This window comes from Carcharodon carcharias, chromosome 22, assembly GCF_017639515.1.
Source record: "Carcharodon carcharias isolate sCarCar2 chromosome 22, sCarCar2.pri, whole genome shotgun sequence".
NCBI classification, from domain to species: Eukaryota; Metazoa; Chordata; class Chondrichthyes; order Lamniformes; family Lamnidae; genus Carcharodon; species Carcharodon carcharias.
The window spans coordinates 31,472,987-31,492,536 of record NC_054488.1 but is presented as its reverse complement, the minus strand read 5'-3'; the positions used below and the strand labels follow the sequence as shown (position 1 = coordinate 31,492,536).

At 41.5% G+C, this 19,550-nt stretch overlaps 1 protein-coding gene across 3 annotated transcripts in view; it reads left to right on the top strand.

Annotated features, from left to right (window-relative positions):
- Nucleotides 1–19,550, top strand: part of usp43a (ubiquitin specific peptidase 43a) — a 603,671-nt gene that overhangs the window by 359,690 nt on the left and 224,431 nt on the right. For all 3 annotated transcript variants that reach the window (XM_041217140.1, XM_041217139.1, XM_041217138.1), the window contains 2 exons: nt 11,526–11,655; nt 15,632–15,779. In XM_041217140.1, the coding sequence (XP_041073074.1) occupies nt 11,526–11,655; nt 15,632–15,779 (278 nt within the window). The remainder of the gene's footprint in view (nt 1–11,525; nt 11,656–15,631; nt 15,780–19,550) is intronic.

Below are 19,550 nucleotides of genomic sequence, written 5' to 3'. Positions count from 1 at the left end.
TTTTGTTTATTCATGCCAGCATTTATTGCTCATCCCTAATTGTCCTTGAGAAGGTGGTTGTGGAGCTGCCTTCTTGAACTGCTGCAGCCCATGTGGTGTAGGTACACCCACAGTCCTGTTAGGGAGGGAGTTCCAGGATTTTGACCTAGCGTCAATGAAGGAATGGTGATATATTTCCAAGTCAGGATGGTGAGTGGCTTGGAAGGGAACTTCCAGGTTGGGGGTGTTCCCATGTGTCTGCTACTCTCGTCCTTCTAGATGGCAGTGGTTGTGAGTTTGGAAAGTGCTGTCTAAGGGGGCTTGGTGAGTAAAGTACAAGAAGCATATGCTTTGCCATGCCATCTTCCATTATGTGAGTAAACACGACCCCTAACCTCTGTGCTGAGGCATTATACACTAAGACCAATTTTTTCTTGGGATCATAGTTGGTCAAAGCAGCATCATTGGTCAGTATCTTCACTCCTTCAAATGCTTTCTCATACACTACAGACCAGTCTTAATCTATTCCATCTGAGCAATTGATATAGTGGAGTAAATGTATTAGCTAAGTTGGGGATGAATTTAGAATAATACTCTACAAATCCCTATGGATGTTCTAAGTTCTTTTGTTCTCTGGTGTATTTGCTTTCAAAATCCCTTCAACGTTCTCCTGCATTGGGTGGATACCTTCACCATCTACTTGGTGACCCAGTTAATGTTAGACTTGCCATGATGAGGCCATACATGTGCTTTTTAGATTTGCCATATTCTTGAAGCCGATCTAGGACTTTGTTCAAATTTACATTGTGCCCTACCTCTACCTTACAGCTAATTAGATTGTTATCTAAGAAGCAGCACATTCCTTTCATACTACTTACTTCTTGATCCATGACACCCTGGAACACTGCAGGAGCAGTTGACACCCTAAATGGTAACCTTTCATAGGATGATTTGTATCCATAGATAGTGTACTGACAGTTCCTTGCTCTTGTCAGTTAATTCTAATGCAAATATGCATTTGACAAATCTATCTTACTGCACACCTTTCCATTGGCTAAATTAGAAAACAAATCTGATTTGGTAGGCAGAGGGCAGGTGTCATTCATGATCACATTATTTACCATTAGTTTATAATCTCCACAAAACCAATTAGACCCCATCTGCTTTTTGAACTACCACAATGGGCATGGTCCATTCATTGCTCTGCCCTTTCTTAATTGCCCATGTTCTTTCTAATCTCTTTACTTACTGCTTCTAACTGTGCGCAAGACACTAGCCTAGCCTTGCAAAATAACAGCTGTACATGGCCTTTTAAACAGCCCACCTTGGCACGTAGCAGGCCCTGTGTCTGCCTCCGACCTCTCTCCCAGGTCGGCTGACCCGACTGCAGCCTGTACCCACCCCTCTGGCGTTAAAGATCCTGATTTTGCAGGCACGTTCTTCTGGGATGGGCCGGCCAAGCTGGGAATTTTCCTGATTCCCATGACCCACCTTGGTGATTGAAATTCCAAGCCATATTCTACAATAGTCTCACTTAGCAACTGATTCCTTTCATGAAATACAACTCTCAATGCAAAATCGATCTTGGTAGTGCCATAGTTTGAGTCCACAATATCATTAATTTCAGAATAGTCCAGAGTGCTGGGGTTTCTTGGGCAGCAATGGTTAAATATCACCTCAAAAGCATCTGGCCCCATTGTGGTGAAGAAAACATTTACTTTATTCTCATCTCCAATTTTTTCCACTTTCAGCTAATTACACCAGCCCTCTCTGTTAGGGTTGAATTCCCCCATTGTCTCCAAATATACCTTCGGTGCCATTTTTTCCCAATTACTTTTGGTGCTGACTCATTGATTACCTGAAGAGAATGTGCACAAGGACTCATCTTTCAAATTGCTCAAACTTCCTCAAAAGTAACTATAGGAGTTCCAAAAATGTGTCACAATGTTTTTTAGTTCTTACTTTCTCAAATGAAATGTCGAAGTAAATTCCATCCCAGCCTTGTTGCCATCTTTCTGTACTGAGCAAGAGTGTAACACCTGCTCAAGCGGCAGACACCCATTATTTACACCTCCCACGACAGAGAGGGCAGCATAACAAGATGCTTAGATCTTCCAATATGCTGCATATGCTGAATGAAATTCAGCTGGATTTAGATTTGGGAAGGTACTACAGAGCTCATTGCTGTGGCCAGCCTGACATTACTGATAAAAGTACCACAGAACGTTGTAAGATGCACAATTTGGAACCATTGATCTGAATGAAGTATTAATTAATGAAATTGCAGTTAAGCTTGTAAAGAGATGGCATGCATGCAGACAGATCTTCCAAGCCCAACACCTGTTTGCTTTAGAAATACAACCTATTTAATATATATCACTCCTTAAATATAAAAACAGATCCATGAGCCTGAAATTATGACAACAAGATGGTCTGGGACATGTGCAACCTTTTTGTTGTGGTACTGATGTAAGTTTTGAGGTCAACTATTTTAGGCAGGCAGAGCCCGCAGACTAAGTAAGTGCAGGATGCAATAACTTTGATCTACTAAGGGGTGTTTCAGATGTTATTTTATAAAGTTAAATATATGCAGGAAAGGAGTTAATATTTCGACATTTCTCCATTTTCTTCATTTGTCACAGTCCTTGCAATACTCATAAATTTATAAGAAAAGACATTTATGAATGAAAAGTAAGCCTTAGCAAAATGGGAAGATGTTGGTCCACCATAATGTCCTGCAGAAAATAATTGCTTCTAGTATAAAGCATAGTTAATCTATTTGCAATATTATTTGTAGATTCTGTTTTAAAAACTGAGATACAAACAAGTAAGTATTGTGTCATACGTACATGCATATATATAATGAAATTCGTGCTTCCGTTATTCTGCATCGCACTGCCCTTCTTCATGGCATGTAATCGAGGTTTCACTGGAGATCATGTTGCAGGCTGGAGTTCACCATTCATCCTGCCCTCTAATTGGACAAACTCCAGGAAATTCCATACCATTTTGCTGGATGATAAAACAAGTCTGTATTTTTTAAACTGCAGAAGACAATGCATTGTCCATGACCATGAAACCATTGTCGATTGTTGTAAAAACCCATCTGGTTCACTAATGTCCTTCCAGGCAGGAAATCTGTCATCCTTACCTGGTCTGGCCTACACGTGACTCCAGACCTACAGCAATGTGGTTAACTCTTAAATGCCCTTTGAAATGGCCTAGCAAGCCACTCAGTTGTATCAAACCGCTACAAAATCACAAAAAAGGATTGAAGCCAGTCGGACCACCTGGCATCGACCTAGGCACTGAAAATGATAATGACAATCTCAGCCCTGTTAACCCTGCAAAACCCTCCTGGGGGTTAGTGCCAAAATTGGGAGAGTTGTCTCACAAACCAGTCAAGCAACAGCCTGACATAGTCATCCTCACGGAATCATACCTTTCAGATAATGTCCCAGACACCACCATCACCATCCCTGGGTGTGTCCTGTCCCACCTTGAGGACAGGACCAGTAGAGGTGGCAGCACAGTGGCATACAGTCAGAAAGGAGTTGCCCTGGGAGTCCTCAACATCGACTCCGGACACCATGAAGTCTCATGGCATCAGATCAGACATGGGCAAGGAAATCTTCTGCTGATTACCACGTACCGCCCTCCCTCAGCTGATGAGTCAGTGCTCCTCCATGTTGAACATCACTTGGAGGATGCATTGAGGGTGCCAGGGGTGCAGAATATATTCTAGGTTGGGGACTTCAATGTCCATCACCAAGAGTAGCTCAGTAGCACCAGTACTGACCGAACTGGCCAAGACCTAAATGACATTGCTGCCAGATTGGGTCTGCAGCAGGTGGTAAGGGAACCAACAAGAGGGAAAAACATAGTTGACTTCATCCTCACCAACCTGCCTGCCGCAGATGCATCTGTCCATGATAGTATCGGTAGGAGTGAGCACCACACAGTTGTTGTGGAGACCAAGTCCTGCCTTCACATTGAGGATACGCTCCTTCGTGTTGTATGCCATGGTGCTAAATGGGATAGATTTTGAACAGATCTAGCAGTTCAATACTGTGCATCCATGAGGTGCTATGGGTCCATCAGCAGCAGCAGAATTGTACTCGAACAGGATCTGTAACCTCATGGCCCCCGGCATATCCCCCACTCCACCTTTAGCACCAAGCCAGGGGATCAACCCTTGTTTAATGAAGAGTGCAGTACCTGTGCCCTAAGGATGCCTGAAAAATATCAGACCCAAAGTTGGATTGGTTGATTTTTCGACATCCCCAGCAGCCACCTAAAGAAGCATTAAGTCCCTTGTAAATGTAAAGGAGAGGGCTCACGCCCATTTTAGGCCTCCTTACTTAAACTGGGCACCTATGAGTGGCGTGAATGTCAGATCTGCCCAACTCTATTCATTCCTGTGGCCACCAACTAGAAGTAATTTATCTTGTAAAGCAGTTTTTGATGAAAATTTTTCTGTGGGGCCAGGAGGAGCAAGAGAGCTTTACCCAGTTCCACAACTGAAGTACTTCTCTCCACCACCCCCAACTCTGTCCCTCTGTTTCCCACTCTGTGGGTCTTGACTTTGGTCCAGTGAAGCTTGGCAGGTTGCTGGACATACCTGCTCCTCAACTGTGCAACCCAGCGGTGCTTGTGGCTTCTCTATTGGCAGCCTGTGCATTTGAAAAGCATTAAGCGTAAAATGTTATCAAGGCCAGATGTCCAACTTCAGGTCAGCCTTGGTTGAGTTGCACACTCCTGGCACCGTGTAGAGTCCAGGCCAGTAAACGGGCTCCTGGCTTTTCCAGTTGGATGCATATTTTCTTTTACTGGTAGAATTTAGTTGTACAAAAACTTGATTTTGACTGTGTGCAGTCTAAGGAAATTTAACGTGAAGGATATAAATTAATGCTAATCAGAAGCATGTTTTATCATTGCAGTAGATTTGGCTGATAATATTTAATTAGGAAAATATATTAGAGATTTTCAGGTGCCCAACATGATTTATGAGAGGCTTACAATTAAGTTAAGGATGAACATATTGATTTCGTCTTTTTAAATCCATCGTTTAAACCCATCAATCTCTCACACGTGCGGTCCCATGTTGGTCAATTCATTTAAATCTCCCAGTACTTGGTCTTTGATTGCTCTTGTGGACATGAGTAGCTGTTTTGGAATTGGAACAGAAGAATCTGATCGATAGCTTCATTGCTCAACCCTGATTCTGTATTGTAAGCTTAAATTGTCTAATGTCGGACTGATGAATAATTTTTTAATGGTACAACCAAATGTTTGTGAATTTAATAAACTCTAAACTGAGGGGACCAGATTCAATTGAGGTTAAACAGGGCATTTTATGACAATAGTTTTTCCAACTCACCAGCATATACTTAAAGTAATTGGTCGAAGTATTAGAGGAGAGTTGAGAAGTTTATTTTTTTACCCAGAGGATGCTGGGGGTCTGGAAATCACAGCCTGAAATGGTGGGAGAGGCAAAAGCCTTCATTGCATTTGAAAAAAATACTTACATATGCACTTGAAGTGGTGTAACCTAGAGGGCTATGGATCAAGTGCTCAAAAGTGGGGTTAGACTGAATCAGTCTTGGCTGGCACAGACACACTGGGATGAATGGCCCCCTTCTCTACCTCAAATTTTCTACATTTCTATATTGCATATATGTAAATACATGAGTAGGATTTGCTGTGCAGCCTGGATTATAACTGATATCTAAAGAAATGCCCCTGGTTGAGATGCAATATGATCGATGTCTTTATAACTGAGCTACCTTGGCATCTTGCAAGCAATAAAGGGACAAAATTGTATCATGGCCTAGGATTTTTGATCTTGGTGCCATACCTCATTCATATGTTGAAAATGCAATAAATTAAATGAAAAAGAATGAAACTAAATTAGCTAACATTTTAAAATGCTCACTGAATACTTAAAGAATACAAGCATAGGACAGAATTTGAAACTAAAATTGACAAAGATTTAAGTCATTTCTGTTCCTGTTTGCCTCAAAAAGACAACAGATAATGGAAACATTTAGGTGTGGGGACTGCACTCAGTTTTTGTCTGTTGCCCTGATTTCCTACCCTCCTCTATCTAATTCAGTACTCAAACTTTCAATAATCAGCATCCCTACCAGGAAGGTTGACAATAGCTGATGGAAGTTAGAGAGAAGTCTATAGTGAGGATTTAGGAATTAACATCAGCATTGAGAATATAATCACACAATTACAGTTTTTTCTTTGTAAGATCGTGAATAAACAAGCATGAGCAATTTATTTGAAAACTCCAAAATGTACTGTTTTTGTTCAATATTTTGAGACATTATCAATAATGAACAAGGCAAAGTTATAACATATTGTCAGGAACTAGCCACAGTGGACTATTTCAAAATGGCTACTGGGGAAAAACTCATGCAGCAGAAAAAGGAATGCTTGATTGCTTATTCTCTAACGAACAAACAATTGCTTTCTTCTCCTTCAACTCTAAAACACATAATTTATTACTGCAGTAACTTTTGCTTGCTGCTTTCAGGAACCCTAAATAAAATACCCATGGTTATAAATGAGCATGATTGGAACTCTCATAGAAATACATAAAAAATAACCACAGGCCATTTAGCCTAATCAGTCAATATTGGTGTTTATCTTGCACGGGGAAGGTGGTGGCATACTTGTATTGTCATTAGTCCTTAGTATTTCAGAGACCCAGGTTCAAATCCCACCATGGGAGATGGTGAAGTTTGAATTCAATAAAAATCTGGAATTAAAAGTCTTATGATGACCATGAAACCATTACCAATTGTTGTAAAAACTCATCTGCTTCACTAATGCCCTTTAGGGAAGGAATTCTGCTGTCCTTACAGACCCACAGCAATGTGGTTGACTCTTAAAATGTCCTCTGGGCAATAAATGATGCCCACATCCAATGAACAGAAAAAATGTAGGCAAATCGTTCTGGTCATCTATTCTGCCCATATCCCTTCAATCCTTGCTCATTTTCTAACAACAAAGAACAAAGAAAAGTACAGCGCAGGAACAGGCCCTTCGGCTCTCCAAGCCTGCGCCGATCATATTGCCTGTCAAACTGAAATATTGCATTTCCAGGGTCCGTATGCCTCTATTCCCATCCTATTCATGTATTTGTCAAGCTGCGTCTTAAACACCACTGTCGTACCTGCTTCCATCACCTCCTCTGGCAGCGAATTCCAGACCCTCACTACCCTCTGAGTAAACAACTTGCCCCACACATCTCCTCTAAAGTTTTCTCCTCTTACCTTAAATCTATGTCCTCTAGTAATTGACTCTTCCACCCTGGGAAAAAGCTTCTGACTATCTTCTCTCTCCATGCCACTCATAATTTTGTAAACTTCTATCAAGTTGCCCCTCAATCTCCGTTACTCTAGTGAGAACAATCTGAGTTTCTCCAACCTCTCCTCATAGCTAATAACCTCCAGACTAGGCAGCATCCTAGTAAACCTCCTCTGCACCCTCTCCAACACCTCCATATCCTTCTGGTAATGTGGCGACCAGAATTGCACACAATATTCCAAGTGTGGCCTAACCAAGGTTCTATACAGCTGCAGCATGACTTCCCAGCTTTTATACTCAATACCCCTGCCGATGAAGGCAAGCATGCTATATGCCTTCCTGACTAACTTATCCACCTGTGTTGCCACTTTCAGTGACCTGTGGACCTGTACACCCAGATCCCTCTGCCCATCGATGCACTTAAGGGTTCTGCCATTTACTGTATAATTCCTACCTGTATTAGACCTTCCAAAATGCATTACCTCACATTTGTCCGGATTTGAACCTTAATTTGAATGTTATAGTTTTTTTTCCTCAACCAATAACTCTGGAAGTGAATTCCATATCCTCACAATTCTGTGTGAAGAAATTTCTTCTGACCTCAGTTCTAAATCTTTTGACTTTATTCTTGGATTTTTAGCTTCTTGTTCCTCAACTACTGGAAACAGTTTGTAGTAAATGCTTCTATTTACTATGTCTCGTTATTTTTTTATAATTTTAAACAATTTGACATATCACCCCATAATCTACCAATCTAGAATCCAATTTTTGGTGTCTCTTAACATTTGGATTTCGTAGTGAATCTCCGATGTACCCCCTACAAAGCCTCAATACCATTCCTATGGTGTAAAACTCAATACTGTATATGGCACCCTGACTGCGGTCTTAATTGATTTATGCTGTCTCATCATTGGCTTTTTTCATAGTCATATCATCCTGAGGTGATGCCTTTGATGTTCTATGAACCTATACCCTCAGGTCCCTTTGCTCTTCCACAGTTTCAGACCTACTTTGTAGTGTGTAGGTGTTTTTAGTGGTTTGATGGGGCACTCTCAAAATACAGTGCTTTTCAAGAGGTGTGATCTCTTTTTGTGGCCTTCTGTGATCTCTGATAATCTACTTTGTTTCCTCTTCAGTGTCTCTTTTACTAATCTGTATTTCCTTGCACTTAAATTTACATATCAGCCATCTACTATTCTTTTCATTTGCCTTTCATGAGTAATTTGTGTTTGTGGTACACTTTTAAATATTTTAAGTACTTTGGCATAAGCTTTTCCTGTTAGGCACTGTGGAGCCTCTCTATTCTACAATTGTAGATTGACAGTTACCAGACACATGATGCAAATTAACATTGCACTGCTGTCCTTGCTAGAATTTGTGCATTAGATTATGGATTGCAATTAATCTTCTGGGCGATGCTGTGAGCAACATTGGACAAAAAAACTGTGTTTAAAGAAGAAAGTTTCCTTTCCTGTTTTCTTTGAACTCTTTTGTTTCAGATATAGCAATATTGGAGAATGGCTGTTTGACTTGGAGGGGAGGTGATGTTGGCAGTTAGAGGTGGGAACCCATGTGATAAAATCTCCAGGAATGCATCTGACCAGATTAGGCAACCCTGTGCATTGTATTCATAAAACCGGCCAGTCTTATAGGAACAGGAGTAGGTCATTCAGCCTGTCGAGCCTGCTCCGCCATTCAATATGATCATGGCTGGCCATTCATTTCAATGCCTTTTTCCCACTTTATTCCCATATCCCTTTATGTCCTTGGCATTTAGAAATCTGTCAATCTCTTTTTTAAACACACTCATGACTGAGCTTCCACACCAATTCCATAGATTCACAACCCTCTGAGTTAAAAAAATTTGCATCTACCCTGTCGATTCCTTTTAAGTATTTTGTGGGTTTCAATGAGATCACCTCTCATTCTTCGAAGCTCCAGAGCATACAGTTCCCCCAATCTCTCTTGATAGGACAATCCCGCCATCCAGGGAACAAGTCTGGTGAACCTTTGTTGCATTCTCTCTATGGCAATAATATCCTTCCTAAGGTAAGGAGACCAGAACTGCACACAGTACTCCAGGTGCAGTCTAACCAAAGTTCTATACAATTGAAGGAAGATTTCGCTACTCCTGTACTTAAATGCTCTTGCAATAAATGCTACCATACCATTAGTCTTCCTAATTGCTTGCTGCACCTGCATGTTAGCTTTCAGTGACTTGTTAATGAGGATACCCAGGTCCCTTTGTATATCTACACTTTCTAATGTTATAGAATTTAGGGAACACTCTGTACATCTGTTCTTCCAACCAAAGTGGATAAGCTCACATTTTTCTGCATTATATTCCATCTGCCATATTCTTGCCCAGTCACTAAGTCTGTCCAAATCCTCCTGTAGCCGCTTTACATCTTCCTCACAGCACATTCCTGCCTAGCTTTGTGTCATCCGCAAACTTGGACATATTACATTTGTTCCCCAAATCCAAATTATTGATATATGTTGTGAACAGCTGGGGTCCAAGTTCTGATGCTTGCGTTACCCCAATAACCACAGCCTGCCAATGCGAGAGGGACCCACTTATGATTCTCTGTTTTCTGCCTGTTAGCCAATCCTGAATCCCTGCCAGTATGTTACCTCCTATCCCATGTGCTTTAATTTTCCTAATCAACCTTCTGTGGGGGACTTTATCAAAAGCCTTCAGAAAATCCAAGTATACTACATCCACTGACTCCCCTTTATCAATTCTGTTAGTAACATCCTTAAAAAAACTCCAGCAGGTTCGTCAAACATTATTTCTCGCTCATAAATTCATAATAACTATGCCCAATCAAATCATTATTATCCAAGTGTCCATTTATTACATCCTTTAGGTTAGATTATTTTTCCCAACTACAGATGTAAAACTAACAGGTCTGTAGTTCCCTGTTTCCTTTCTCCTTCCCTCCCTTAAGTAGTGGAGTGACATTTGCTACACCTACCGATCTGCAGGAACCTATCCCAGAATCTATAAAATTTTGAATGATGCATCCACTATCTCCATAGCTACCTCCTTCAACATTCTGTGATGCAGAATATAAGGTCCCAGGGACTTATCAATCTTCAGTCCCATTAATTTCTCCAATACAACCTTCTTACTAATACTAATTTCCTTCAATTCTTCATTCTCCTTGGTCCCTTGGATCTCTAATCCTGGGAGATTGTATCTTCCTCAGCGAAGACAGATGCAAAGTAATCATTTATCTTCTCTGCCATTTCTCTATTCCCCATTATAAATTCTCCTCTCTGCCTGTAATGGATCCACATTTGTCTTAGCCAAACATTTCCTTTTTATGTACCTATAGAAGCTTTTACAGCCTGTTTTTATGTTTCTTTCTAGTTTACATTCATATGCTATTCTCCCTTTCATTATCAGTTTCTTGGTCTTCCTTTGCTGTATTCTAAAATCCTCCCAATCCTCAGGTTTACAACAATTTCTGGCAACTTCTTGGCCTTTTCTTTTAATCTTATACAGTCCTTAACTTTCTTTGTTAGCTACGGTTGACTGACTTTTCTTTTTGGGTTTTTGTGCCTTGAAAGAATGTATAGTCGCTGTAAACTATCTAATGATTCTTTAAAGACTATCCATTGTCTATGTGCTGTCATATCTTTTAATTTATTTTCCCAATCCACTTCAGCCAATTTGCCTGTCTTGCCTTCATAATTTATTTTGTTCAAATTTAACACCCTGGCTTCAGATTGAACTACCTCACTTTCAAACAAAATGTAAAATTCTACCATATTATGGTCACTCATTCCTAAAGGTTATTTTACAACAAATTATTAATTTGCCCTTTTTCGTTACATAATGCTAGGTCTAAAGTAGCCTGTCCTATGACTATAGGAGATCTATGATGTATCAGTGACTAAAAAAGAGGAGAAACCTCTTGCTCCAATTTCAGAGAGTTGTGATTCCATGAATGCTGAAGAAAGGAAAGCAAAGGATCTCAGGTATTGAGAGATCATGAGATATCCAGGTTAAAAGGGACTGAATTAGAACTCTTGCCTCATCCCCCTCTTGCATGTGATCTGTAATATTCCTGAATTGACAGTGTTTTATATTACTGGGTGGAGTGAAAGCCTAACCCATCAAATTCATCTTATGAATCATTTCAATGGAACAATGCTACAAAACTCTATTGTGTGTATGTGTAATTAGTTTACCTCATGGATTATTTCTCTCTTTTTAGGGCCTTGAATGTAACCTTAGTGTTACAGCATCAAAGGTATTTCAGGGTAGGCTTGGCAGTCCCGCTCCTTGGAACTGTTGCTGCACTCCGAAAAATGGTGGCAGATGAAGGCAAAATAACTCCAGATCAGGTACAAATAAGATCTGAGCATGATAGATGAATAAATTACCTTAATTATGTTAATCTATTTACCGTGTTATTTTAATTTATTTTATTTGTTTCAGTAGAGTCTTAATGACTAAATCACATAATTAAAATCCTTACTTTCACACAATGCCAACGGCAAATCATCTGAGTTGTGATCTTGTGGTAATTACGTCATCCAGTGAGTGAAAAGCTGAAACTGAGTTGCAAATAGTCAGTCACATTGATGTTGCTGAGCAACAATAACAATTTTTGGTTACACCCTGACTCCCCATTGCCCCATTCCCAGTTTTTGCATGTTGTTGTGGAAGAGGGATGAGCAGAAGAGAAGGGTCTCACACAACAAAGGACAAAATGTCAATGGGAGACGATTGTTCTTTCAGCTAGTCTTGCAGAATTCTAAATGAGAGGTTTGGAAGTGAATTACTAGATCACTTGGCTGCAGATGATGGACGTCCTAGTGAGGAAGGAATAAAATGAATAACCAAGGAGAAGATTGAACTGGGGAACTCTTTCAATGATACCTTGACACTTTGGTGACTGACCTCTGGGTGGCGAAAATTGTGAGTTAAGGAGGCACTGCCAAAGAAATCTTAATGGGTTGCTGCAGTGCATCTTGTAGATAGTATGTACTGCAGTCATGGTGCACTGCTGGTGCAGGGGATCAATGTTTAGACTAAAGGGAGGAGTTTGGATCAAGTAGATAAAAGTGACATACTGTGGATACTGGAAATCTGAAGTAAAAACAGAAGATACTGGAAGAGCCTGAACAGAGTCATATGGATTTGAAATGTTAACTCCGTTTCTCTTTCCACAGATGCTGCCAAACCCGCTGAGTTCTTCCAGCATTTTCTGTTTTTATTTTGGATCAAGTGCATTGCTTTATCCTGGGTGGTGTCAAGCAATGGAATGCAATGCCCGACTCACCACCTTGAGTGTTGTTGCAGCTGGACTCACCCAGACAAGTGGAGAGTGTTCCATCACCCTCTTGACTTTTGTTGAAATTGATTTCCATTTTGCTAGTGCTTCTTGGTAGCAACTAGTTCAAATGGCAACTTGATGCCATGGGAGCTTACTCTCCTTTGATATTCCGCTCTTGCATCTTTGTATCAAGGCAGTGATGAGGTCTGGAACTTTTTTTATCATTCATTCACGGGATGTGGGCTTTGCTGGCTAGACCAGCATTTATTGCCCATCCCTAGTTCTCTTGTGAAGGTGGTGGTGAGCTGCCTTCTTGAACCGTTGTGGTCTATGTGGTGTGGGTACATCCACAGTGCTGTTAGGGAGGGAGTTCTAGGATTTTGACCTAGCGACAGTGAAGCAACGGCGATATATTTCCAAGTCAGGATGCTGAGTGACTTGGGGGAGAACCTCCAGGTGGTGGCATTCTAGATGGTAGTGGTCATGGGTTTGGAAGGCGAATTCCTGCAGTGTACCTTGTAGATGGTACACACTGCTACTAATGTGCGTTGGTGGTGGACGGAGTCAAGCTTCTTGAGTGTTGTGGGAGATGTACTCATCCAGGTAAGTGGGGAGTATTCCATCACACTCCTGACTTGTGCCTTGAAGATGGTGGACAGGCTTTGTGGAGTCAGGAGGTGAGTTATTCGGTACAGGATTCCTAGCCTCTGACTTACACCTGTAGCCACAGTATTTATATGGCTCGTCTGAGTGGTTCTGGCAGAACCTAACTGATGACCTTTTATAAAGCATCATTAACATAGTAAATGTTCAAGATACTTCACAAGAGTGATGATTAAAAAAGGAAATTGACACAGGTCACATAAGCTATTAGGACAAGTGTACAAAAGCTTGATCAGAAAAATAGGTCATAAGGAGAATCTTAATGGAGAGGAGAGAGAGAGAGTTGGGGAGACTTAGGGAGGAAAATCAAGAATCAATCGCCAAAGCAGTTTAAGGCAGAGCTGCCAATGCTGGGGTGGTTAAAACCTGGGACACCGTGATGGCGTTGGTAATACTCTCCTTCCATAATGCCACCTCATCCACCACTTTTCCAATGTACTCCTCTTTTGTAGCTTCAGAGGTTTAGGGAGTCATCACCACTTCATTTACACTCTGATGCTGGGTTTATTATCTATAGTGACACAGGAGCTTGCGAATGAAGGGTGCAGGGGTAACCCAGTTTTCTAATGATAGTCCCTGAAGATCTTGTTCACTGACAGAGCAGTGGTATTTTACTAAGGCACATAAGGCAGGAAGGGCTGGGGGCAATCTCTTGAAGTAGAAGTTGGCACCATTGGGAAAAGCAGGAAGACTTTTTTATTTGTTCTTAGGATGAGAGATTCACTGGCTAGTGAACCAAATAGGTTTTTATGACAATCAACAATGGTTTCATCATTAGACTTTTAATTTCAGATTTTTTTTTTATTGATCTCAAATTTCATCATCTGCTGTAGTGGGATTCGAACTTGGGTCCCCAGAGCAGCACCTGCTTGTCCAGTGGCAATACTACTATGCCACCGCCTCCCCCTGTCTGAGACTGTCTGAAATATGGGGGATTGGAAGAGAGATAAAGTAATGGCTTGATCTCACTGTTTATCACGATGTATAAGAAGGACAGAGGGTTGCTGTTCTGTTATGTGCAGCTGATAGGTTTCCATTAGACAGTAGCGTGTTTAAACAGAATGCAATGACCAGGCAAAAAGAAGGAGCAGTTTGCTAATCTTTTTTTTAAGAACAGTATAGCCTCTTCAAATTCTGGGGTTCAATCCATCCCCTTATCTTATTGTACCGTCTTTGGAAATATATACTATAGGTCCAGGTTCTACATTTACAGAAGTATTTATTTAGCAGGGAGGAATTAAAACTGGACAGTGATCTCCACTAATTAATGAGAAGTAAGGTAACTCTTACTTTGTAAAATGTGGTTAATATTTGTCTAAAGGAGCCTTGTCATAGATCCCCACTGTTCACAAACTTTCTCATTATAAATGGCATGATCCTTCCCTCATGCATTCAAAGATGATGGCCCAGATCATCCAGCCTTTGGAATGTCAGAGACCGACGTACAGCCCAGGATGTGCATAAGGACCCCACAGATGTCCCAATGTGCTGGCCTCCGTGGGAATTGTCTAGGAAGTTTAAACTCTGTCTGGGCAATTCCCCTGCTCCCCTGGACCATCTGTGAAAGTCTCCAACTCTGAGCTGGAGTTGGAAACTTTGGACAATGCTGTGGGACTTAGCTGAATTGTTACCCAGGAAATTTAGACAGAAAAATCCTAATCAAACTCCTGGGTAACTACAGAACTGCTCTACCAATCACAAACTGATCCCATCGACACCCCGATTACTGCCCTTGACCCAACCATGACTAACCCCCGATCTGGACTATTCCCCCAACCACACGACTACCCCACTGCCCAGACCTGACTAACCCTCACTACACAAATAACTTTCTGACGTGGCCCGAATATCCCCCAACTCACTACTTCACACAACTGCTATTCACCCACATGCCACCCTACCAACCTATCATCTCACCTACCTACCCACTATCCATTTACTCACCTCACGCACCTACTCATCCCACCTACCTGCCACCCTACCACCTGCCCTCTCCCTGCCTGCCCTGTGCCCACTTACCTCACCCACCCTACTACCCTACCCATTCACTAACTTTCACAATGGACAGTTGAATTTACCAGAAGCAGCTAGTGCCGTAAAAAGTGGGCACGTCTTGCCTTCCACCCAATGCTACTGTGCTGCGATGGAGTTCTTTGATGGATGCTGCAATCCGCAATTCTAGAATCTGGGGTTGGATGGCTCAGCAAGAAATGCGGAACAGCGTCAGGGCATGGAAATGTTTGAGCGGAACGATAATCCAACAATGATTACAGCCCTGTAGAAGATCCTGGCTGATATTTACTGGTTAGATGTTATTCTTTAAGCCAACTTGAATTATCAGTAATCTTCTGAGCTCCATTTCTTTATTGTCTTTCCAGATAATTTTAACAGAGGTCTATGCTCATGGATTTGAACGTTCCTTCTCGGATGATGAAGACTTAAACATAATTGGTGAAGGCGACTGTGTTTACGCATTTCAGACCCCATTTGTCCAAGGCAGCTGTGGTGGTCCTACTCGACAGTCAGGTGTGTGATATAATCAGATTTGCTCAACAGTGGACAAGCTCCTGGTTTCTGTTTGATATATGTTTAATGTGTCCTGGTGATAGTAGGGCACAATCACATGTGCCTATGTACACACATGTATAATTAGGTCCAAAAATGGCTAATAGAAGCATTAATTGGATTTATTCAACAGGTGATGTAGTTTGTCCTTTTCACCAGTTTTGCTCATCAGAATGAAAACAAAAGTTGACACTGCTCTGCTTAATTGCAAGTCCACCGCTTGAGCAATGCCTCTTTTAAAGTTCTGTTTCTCCACACACACACTTAAACACTTCAAATATGCCACACCATTAAGTGTTTTCCCACTTTGTTTTCACAAATTTCCATAAACGTGACCACCACTGTCTCCTGGGAAAGAAGATTAGAAGGGGGTGGATGTTTTAAATAGCATCCAAGTTCAGTGCTGCTTCATAAACTGTCTGCTGTGTAAATGCAGTTTCTAGAGTGGGTCAAGTGATCTTTACTAAATTCGAGCCTACAAGTCTTCTGCCAGTGTTCTGTCCTGTTGCAAATGACTGCACTTGCCATCAGCATGAATTGGCATCAGGTGTTTGTAGAAGTTCGTATAGAGCCAAAGTCCAGAGTCGGCAATAACTCATTGTCAGTTACATCTAAAGATATGCTACAAATGAGCATTAAATAGAAAATGGGCTGCTGTGGTTTAAGTGAATCCAGTCACGATCTTCAGTTGTGGCAGTAGCACTTCATCCCATGTGATGCTTTGCATGTTTTTGACTTCTTTAGTTCAAATGTCTATTGTAGTATTTTCAAGTTTTCATTTTGGTTGGAAATACATTATTTGTTATGCTGAACACTTATTATTTTGAGACCTGATTAGTAGATAAGCCTATGAATAGATTGATCTAGGTATGATTCGGCCAAATTTTCAGCTAGATGTTTCCCACTGCCATGGTGTATTGGCTTTCTCATCAGCATGTGTTTGTTAAATTACCCCTCTCACTTTGTTGCATTTCGTATTAACGTGTGATTCTGCTATGCACTGTGAAAAGAACTGACAGTAAATTCAGGCCTTCTATTGTAATTCAGTGCATATGCTTGCAGCATTGATGCCTGCTGACTGTGCAATTCAACATTCACTGTTCAGACTTTTCTAAGCTCACATCTGTTGGGCAAAGCAGTGTAAACAAAAAGTGCCACTTTGTGAAGGCACTTGCATTCAAAATTCATAAAGGAAATGTTGCTTGTAGTTGGACCTCCAATTTATTCCGGCATTTCTTGTTGAATGTTTGGGGCCATGCAGTCAGAAGGATGAAGAGAAACTGGAAATACTTTTACTTTTAATCATTGAAAGGCATGACTGCGTGAGTTAGGTAAGCTGGTAAAAAGTGTGGATAAGCTAGATCTGCAAAAGTATTTCAAAACAGAACTGGAAGTAAGGGCTGGATTTTAAAGGGCGCTATGTTAGCCCCCTCCTCACCCCAGACTAGAAAGTCGGTCAGGAGCCCACCCATGACAAAGCCAACTGCCTGCTCATGACAAAGCCAACTGCCTTGCAGCCATTGTGTGCTCAGCAGGGTGTTAATTGGCTCAGAGTGAAACTTTTGCCCCTATCAGGGAAGGAAGTCCCAACTTGGAGAGCTGCCAGCCAATCAGCTTGGCTCTGTAGCCTGAGCAGTGCCAGGTTCGAGCTGGGATAGCAGCCAGAACCTGAAGCCGAGGAGAGCATGGAAGCTGGATTGGAGGTAAGTCTGGGGTGTCACGTGGCCTGGCTGGCAGAGTGAGGGAGCTGGGAGGCTGGGTTTTGAGAGGCTGGGAGAAGGGTTAAAAGGGAGGGTGTAACCTTGCGCAGGAGGATGCCACCAATGGGCACAGGGGACCCCAAAGGAAGTCCCCACACTCTTGCCTGACACCAGCTCACCCAATAAAATCTGGCAGGCCTGGGCCTCCACCTTCCAAGGATGAAATAGTAGTGGGAGTGGGATGAGACACTTCAGTGGCCATTAATTGGCCACCTAAAGACCTCAATAGGCCCAATACGCAGCTGGTCGCTGGGTGCCTCCACTACGCCTCATAAAATGGGTGACAGGTTGAGGGCAGATGGTGAGCAGGTATTATCCTCCCTTTCCCCGGCCCCCAACCACATTCAAACACACCAGTGGGGGGTGGGGGGCACATAAAAACTAGCCCCAGGTGATGCAAATTCAAATTGAGTTTATAAAACACAAAAGTTGGTCAACACATGGAACGGACTTGAGGTAAGATTAAGGAGGCAAAAACCCAGTACAATTTCTGAAATACTTGGATGACAGGGAGAGACTGTCACAGGTTTTTTATCAGGTGAATGATCTGGCTTTTGTCACTAACATTTATTATGTTAATTAAAGGGAGCACAATTTGAAATTACTGTATATTGAACGTTGGATATCTTAAATACAGAATGTTTTTTTCAAGTTTGATTTTAAAATACTTTTCCCTTTCCATTTGTCTCTATTACTATGCCTGCATTAGTCACAAATAGGTTGCATATTTTTTATAAATAATGTCTGAACTCAATGTAAATTCTTGCGCCGTTTCAGGTAGTAATTGGGAGCCTTGTGATCTGGCTCCTGCATTCCATTAAACGTGTTCTTTTTTTCGAGCTTCAAGGCAGAAAGGAAATCTAACGTTTTCACAGAATAATACAGAATTAAAGGCCCCTTGAAGAACAAACTTTCGAGGAACAACCCAGTTTGTTCCAATCTCCTGCTCTTTCCCCTCAAATCCCTTCAATTTTTTTCTCCTTCAGTACATATGCAATTCCCCTTCGAAAGCTACCTATAGCCACCACCCTAAATTCTAAACATTAAGCACTTGTTACATCAATAGTTCTCACTCATTTTACTCCTGCTTCTTTTGCCAATATGTGCCTCGGACTATTGATCCTTCAGCCATTGGAAATACTTTCTGTTTAAAATCATGAAGGGTTTAGATAAATAATGGGCTTTCAATACTGAGAACCAAAGAAATAACTGACTTTACATTTCTCCCACTGTGGTGGTGGCAAACAATGATTGCAGTTGTCAATAATATGGCCACCGTCTTAGACACCTCACTGTTACCCAATTCTGTCACAAATGCAGCAAACATTGAAGCACTTTGTAGTGTTTTGGTTCCTCTGTGTAACTGCTTTGTTTATGGAGCCTGCAGGAATACTCCTTCTCCTGGCCCCACAAGTCTCCCATTTGGGTAGACCACTAGCTGATACGGAACAGTGTGTGCGCGGCATATGTGTTGCCTTGTACTGAACTAAAACAGGAATCAGAGCCCTACATACGTAATATGGATAAGGATGCTTCAGTCACCCCACAAGAGAACCTGGGAATGATAGGGACAGCCATCAATCTGCAGGAATTTTTCAGGGCTCTGCTATCCTGTTCCCAACAGAGGGGAGACCTCAAAATTTCACGCACTATGCTTGTGTGATATTCCTCTGTCTATTGATTTAATATGTTTCCTTTTTGAAATGGCTTACCACCTCCGCTAAAATAGCTGGCCTGCGGAACGTCAGAAGAGCACATTTAAGCGTGTGCTATTAATATCGCCAACTTTGATTTCTAGGCTTAAATAATTTTCCAAGAGCATATTTCATTCAGTCCAAATTTATTGTTGAAGGTGAACATCCATTCAGATTCCATGAATGGCTACCAAAGGTGTTCATTTAGAAATGAGATGGTTTTCGCAGGAGGAAGAGGAAATTGGAACTGTTTTTCCTTATTGATGTGGGTTCTGGTG